At 41.2% G+C, this 6,000-nt stretch overlaps 1 protein-coding gene across 14 annotated transcripts in view; it reads right to left on the bottom strand.

Annotated features, from left to right (window-relative positions):
* The window catches only part of fcho2 (FCH and mu domain containing endocytic adaptor 2), a 56,541-nt gene continuing 50,541 nt past the window's right edge, over positions 1 to 6,000 (bottom strand). For 13 of the 14 annotated variants that reach the window (XM_016669850.1, XM_016669853.1, XM_007548848.2 and 10 more), the window contains 6 exons: positions 5,725 to 5,880; positions 4,883 to 5,015; positions 2,685 to 2,884; positions 2,512 to 2,576; positions 2,274 to 2,438; positions 1 to 1,678 (listed from right to left, as the gene is read on the bottom strand). In XM_016669850.1, coding sequence (XP_016525336.1) covers positions 1,656 to 1,678; positions 2,274 to 2,438; positions 2,512 to 2,576; positions 2,685 to 2,884; positions 4,883 to 5,015; positions 5,725 to 5,880 — 742 coding nt within the window. In that variant the 3' untranslated portion in view covers positions 1 to 1,655. The remainder of the gene's footprint in view (positions 1,679 to 2,273; positions 2,439 to 2,511; positions 2,577 to 2,684; positions 2,885 to 4,882; positions 5,016 to 5,724; positions 5,881 to 6,000) is intronic. The other variant, XM_016669851.1, reaches the window with a different exon arrangement.

Below are 6,000 nucleotides of genomic sequence, written 5' to 3'. Positions count from 1 at the left end.
TAAATTCTGGCAAAGATTGACATTGTACCAACGAAATGTGAACGCACATTTACATACAAGATTAGTGTCAGCACTTTAGTTTAATGGCGAACGCTTCAGTTTACAAAACTAGCCAAAAACACGACTCAAATTTGTGTCCAATCTGACAACGGCGCGCTACAGCTTTAAAACAGAGACACTTAGTGAATTTATCGTCGATATGCCGATAAGTCATTGGTGAACACGATGTGGACCGCAATGAGTTACGGTTTTCGGTATCAAATCCAAAGAGCCGTGATTATTCTTCATGTCTGAGATGTCAAATAGCTACATATGACCATTTGTTAGAAAAAGGTTGGATAATAAAGCACCAAGATTTAAAACGTGGCGACTTTCTTGTTTTTTCTGCTCACAGATGAGGAGTCCGTCGCAGGTTTAATGGCAGCATGGTGTCACAGCATCGACAAGTCGCGGTAAGGCATCGTTATTTTTAGCCCTGTGGTGATGCTATTAGCTAAAAACCTGACGACATGTACTCGATAGAGAACGAACAAAATTAACTTTTTGTTTTCAGCCAAAGAAGGCGGAGAAGACTCACTTATTTCCGGAAGACAGTCGAGACTAAAACGAGGCGACATTTTCCCTTCAGTATCCAAATAAAGGAGTAAATACCACACCGGGCACACTGTAAGTGCTTTTCTCATAAACTGTGCTGCGAAATACAAAACAAGTAGAAAAAGAAAACAACAACAACAACAAAAAAACCGAATAAAGACCCAATTTAGGCACATTTTTTTTCAAGGCTGGAAAGTTAAATTTGGTTCAAGGTCCCTCGATTTTTATTTTTAAGTCTCTAACATTCGCTACAGTGTTTCACAGATGATTCGGAGACTCCCGTTTTAATAAGCATCAGCACTTAAGGGTTTATCAAAAACGTCAAGAGGATCTGTTTTACAAATTACAAACCCAGGGAGATCTGGAGATGCATGGAGGCAGTTTTCTCTTCTTTTTTTTTTTTGACTTCTGTTCCACAGTACAAGATCAGGCACTGAGGTTGAATTTTTGTTTTTCCTTTTTTGCATTTTCTAAGAGCACGAGAACAATTTAAGATCAAGTTTGTGCCACAAGTGTGAGAGTCCTGCTGTTGGAGACAGAATCGACCTTCATTGCTTCATTGCACATGTTTAAAAAGTGGAGAAAAGTCAGTAAAGAAGAGCCGATTTTGAGAGTCAAGAGTTATTATTTACAGTTCGGTGAGAGCTTTTCAACTCAACACAAAAAAAAAAAAAAAGATTCCATATTCCTTCTAGGCTCTTAGAAATGAGTACAAGAGGGAAAAGAGCTTCTGGAAAAGTTGTTAGTGCATGTTTTTTTTTTCCTTTTTTTTTCTCAAAATTTCAAATACAATATAAATTTATGGCGAATCAATAAATTGTCTCTGTACATAATTGATCGGAAAGTATTATTAGACTTCATATCTACATATTTTTCTGAAAGCTCATCTGAGTTTCATTTTTTTTAATTATTTCGTTTTTTAAACAGTGTTCTTTACTCAGTGCTGTTTTACTGTAGTGAGATTCTGGCTTCCTGCACGAAACCGTGGGCAGAAGTGCTCCGGCGAATCGGGACGCTTCGATTTTTCTTTTGATCGGAGATGAGGCGGGGCCGGTGTCACCTCAGCAGTCTGCCATGTAGCGACCTGAAGACACAAGAGATGCACTTAAACATGTGGAAAAGTTAAATATGAAAGGTGGCAGGCACACGCAGAGGCGCGACAAGGATTCACACCTCTTCCACGGCAGCCTTTGAGGCCGTTTCCTGGGGAATTGTGTGTCGGACCAACGCAGAGCGGTGCGTATGGTGGTGTGAAAAAGTGCTTGCCATCTCCCTGATTCTTGTTCTTTTTTCATGTTTGTCACACTTCAACGTTCCAGAACATACTTTTAAATATTAATCAAAGACAACGAGTGAATACAGAATGCAGTAATAAACTTCTTCGTTTTAAAAGGAGCATTTTGTGTTTCTTTGTGTTGTCTTTGATATTTAGATTGGTTTGATGCTTTGAAACCATTGATGCTGTGGTGACTTCTGAAGCTAATTGCTCTGACTTTTATTTTGGGTCGTCAGAGTAAAAACGATTGAAAACAAAAGCCCGTCAGTCGTTGCAGATTTGAAAAACCGTGTATCCTTTTCCTCCCTGTTTGGACTTTTACGGTTATTAGTGTTGGTGTGTTACGTAAAACCTAAAGGCAAAGGAGGGTGATTTTTTTTTTTAAAAGTGCCGTTCGACGTACCCGTGGCAAATCTCTTCTTGTTGAGCGAAAGCCTGTATCCAGTCCCCTGCAGGTCCATGTCGACTCCTGACAGGGTGCTGCCCTCGTTCATGAACTGGACCGCCAACGTGGATGGGTTCGAAGGGCCATTGGAGAGCTCAAACTTGGCCCGCAGAGAGCCGGCGCCTGAGGTCAAAAACCATTACGGTTGGCAGAGTTGGACAAACTTGAAAGAGAAAACAAATGAATCCCTCATCACCTTCGTTTTCAGACTTTTCCGAGATGTCGCTCAGCTTCCAGAGACACTTGCTCTGCTCTGAATTCCTAAAAGAGACAAAAAAAAAATTATAACACCCGAGGTTTTTAAAATATATATATTTTTTTTTTTTGCAGAGGGCCACGCCGGACTCCTGTTGGTTTGCAGTTCCTCACCATATGGAGTTGGGTAGAGACTGCATGTTGGTGACGCCCCCGTCGACGGGAACCAGGACTTGTATGTTGGTGAGCGGTCCGGGCGAGTCCATGGAGTCCGGGTTGTAGCGGTAGTCCAGCCGCAGGTCTGTTGTGCTCGGCGTACACTTCCAGTACACGGCCAGATTGAGAGGAGTCGAATGGATCCCGTCGGACAGCACCTGAACACAACCAACGGGCGTCAAACCTCAAACCTTAGAGTCTCAGCAGTCAGAGAGACAAGGGGGGCCGTGGCTAGAATAGGTCGAGGGTCAGAAATAGGCCTGTCGCAATAACTAATTTTGCTTAGGGATTAATTGTCTCAGAAATGATTCTGATAAACAATAATATTGTCATTTTGGAAACATTGCTTACTAATAGCATCAAAATGGCATAACAAAGCCTTAGTGTCCTTTTGCGTTGGCCTTTTGTCAATCAAACATTGTGGACTGTCAGTAAGACGGAAACAGCCTGTTAGTTTTTGCCAATTTATCCGTTCACCCTGACTGGATTTATTTACATCAGTGGTGAAATGGAAATGTAGCTTTTTAATATTGGAATAGTATTTACTCATACTGAAAAATGTAGTGACGATACGAGCAGGGGGGCCTCCAGAAGGAGCCGTGATGGGGGTCGCTGATAATCAAGGTGTGGCACGCTGAAATGAAAAGCATTAATAAAAATGTCTATAGTTTTACTGCATAATGTCTGACTGTTTGACTGCAAGGTTTTCTAAAAATGGCATTTTCTTATGTATGCAGGGGTATCTGGTACCTGGAGGGGTATTTTAATTTCCCTTTTCTGGAGAGTGGCAGTTGAATTCCCCCCTCAGCTCCAACGCTTAAGAGCTTTTTAATGACAGAGCGGTGAAAGTAGGCGAAGAACGCCAAACCAATATATTAAAACCCTGCCTAGTCCAAGCTTTTACACATGAGAGGTGATTGGAGAAACAGAATTCATCCCATCTTTATAGTTTTTTTTTTTTGTTTGTAATTTGCAGATTTTCTTTTCTCCAGGGAAAAAAACAAACTACTTTATTGTGCTACAAACAGGAATAAAATAATAATAATAAAAAAAAATCTAAAACCATTTTGAAAATCTCAGATCTAAATAATCCCTTGGGTAAAAAGGTTGAGGTGTAAGCCAGAGACATTTAATTAAAAAGGTCTAGTCTGTTTGAAAAGCTGTATTGAGTTGGGTTTTACTCAGTTACATTGACTTTATCAAATTCTTAGGGGGTCTGGGGGGGGGAGACTTTTAGGAGTATTTTTACTACGCTGTACTTTCTACTCTTACTTTGAGTAATTTTATTATGGTGTATCGCTGCTTTGACTTGAGTAAAATTTCTGGATATTCGACCCTCTGTGAGCAACTTCACCGAAAGAAGAACAAACTCATTTTAACCAAAAATTCACCAGACATACCAGCAGTTTTATTTTGAAAGAAACTGTTTGGGAAAAATGTTTATTTTCTGTGATTTTGTTGTTATTTTATGAATTATTTTCATTTTGTTCTTTAAAATATCAGAATTTCCACATAACTTTTTATTTTGGTCTGACTGATGATATAATGAATTTTTTTTTTAATGATTTCTGGTTTTGATCAGTAATTGAGTAGCCTTTTTACCAAACACTTTTTTACCCTTTAGTTTTTTTTTTTACACTTTTACTTGAGAAAAAAATATGTTGAAGTAGCGCAACTCAAGTTGAGCACAGTTTTTTGGGGTACTCTGCCCAGCTGTCGTGAAATCAAACTTGAACCGGCAAAACATGGCAACCCTAGTGGAACCGAGTTGCCATGTTGTTTGACCTGAATGGACATGCTAAAAACAACATAATACACTGGATCATTTTTCCAGTGGTCAGTCGTCATATTTTAATTTAGAGAAAATGTGATGATGCTCCGGTCGGATGTTGTCAGAAGTTTCCTTGGTTTGGTTTTTGCAGGCCTGAGGTGACATATAGTGAAAGATGCCAACACAAAAACAAGCACTGTACTGCATCTTTAAAAATTCCTTCATTTCAACTTCACTAGCCTAACACTCAAACTTGATTTTGCCTTTGACTCCGCCCTCAGACTGAGATTAAAAAAACAAAAGTTCAACAAGGTGTTTTTTTAAATTTTTTTAACAAAGTCGTTTTGTCTGGATTAAGCTCTCGGAGCGATTCTGGCAGACTGACCTGGTATTTTAAGATTTCCACGTTGTAGTAGGAGGCCGACGGATTCTGCTCGGAGGCTTTTCTGAGGTAGGATGTCAGGGCTTGCATGTTGAACCAGAAGTCCTTGGAGTTGGAGTCGCTTTGGGAAGGATCGCTGGATGAAAGGCAAACAGAAAGAGGGGAGACACAGACGGGGAATAATCAGAGGCTCAATTATGCGTCGCTCGCCTTGGCTTTGTGTGTAAAGCTCCAACAGCTCGGAAAATATGTCCCTGTTAAATTCGACCGGCTACTAAATCACGAATTCCAGTTGATTCAATTAGTCCAGCCGTGTGGTTCTGAGATAACTGGGAGGAAACGGAGCGAGGAGCGAGGGGAAAAAAAAGAGAGAAGAAGAAGACACAATCTAAAAAAAATGTTAAAACTTTTTTTTTTCTTTTTTTACATGGGAAGCAAAATATACTGAATTACGTCTCCCTACAACTAATGAGGTGAGACATACCTCAACACGTTAAATGAATTAAGCGCTGAATGACGTAGCTGCTTTATGAAGTGCTTCCTCGCCGTTTTGGGCGTCTTTCAGAAGAGACATGGACAGTTGAGAACCCGGTCGTGAAAAACGGCTGGAAAATATTTCCCTGACAGCTTAATGATAGCTTCACGTCGGATTACTAACTGAATTTCCTCTCGCTGGTGCGTAGTGTGTTTTCTGGAGGCGCGCTCGTACGGCCGAGCCCAGATCCGTCTTTCGCTTGGCCGGCGACTCCCGTTTGTGTTGAGCTCATCGATCGGTTCGCTCGGGTTCTTGTCGCCTAGCCGGTTTGTGGCAAAGATCTTAAAACAAAAACAAAAAGAGGCCTCACCTGTATAGGAGCTGCTGGTTCGGCATGATCTGCTCCAGCCTGCTGGTGTTTTTCAGCTTGAAGGTGAGGACGGCCGGGGAGGGGTTGGTGGTGAACACCTTGATGATGCCCATGGGGAACGACAGCGTCATGTCGCCGGTGATCTTCACGATGCACCTGCCGAGCACAGCCACCGGTTTTATACTTTTACAGCTTCCTCGTGTGGCAGAGAGCCAAACGACAGCGGTGACAAACAGAACAGGTCTCGTGTGATCTCATTATTTTCTGTTTATGGTC

Source organism: Poecilia formosa, unplaced genomic scaffold (genome assembly GCF_000485575.1).
Source record: "Poecilia formosa unplaced genomic scaffold, Poecilia_formosa-5.1.2 Scaffold28, whole genome shotgun sequence".
In the NCBI taxonomy this organism is placed as follows: domain Eukaryota; kingdom Metazoa; phylum Chordata; class Actinopteri; order Cyprinodontiformes; family Poeciliidae; genus Poecilia; species Poecilia formosa.
The sequence above is the reverse complement of the archived record's forward strand: the minus strand, read 5'-3'. Positions and strand labels throughout refer to the sequence as shown.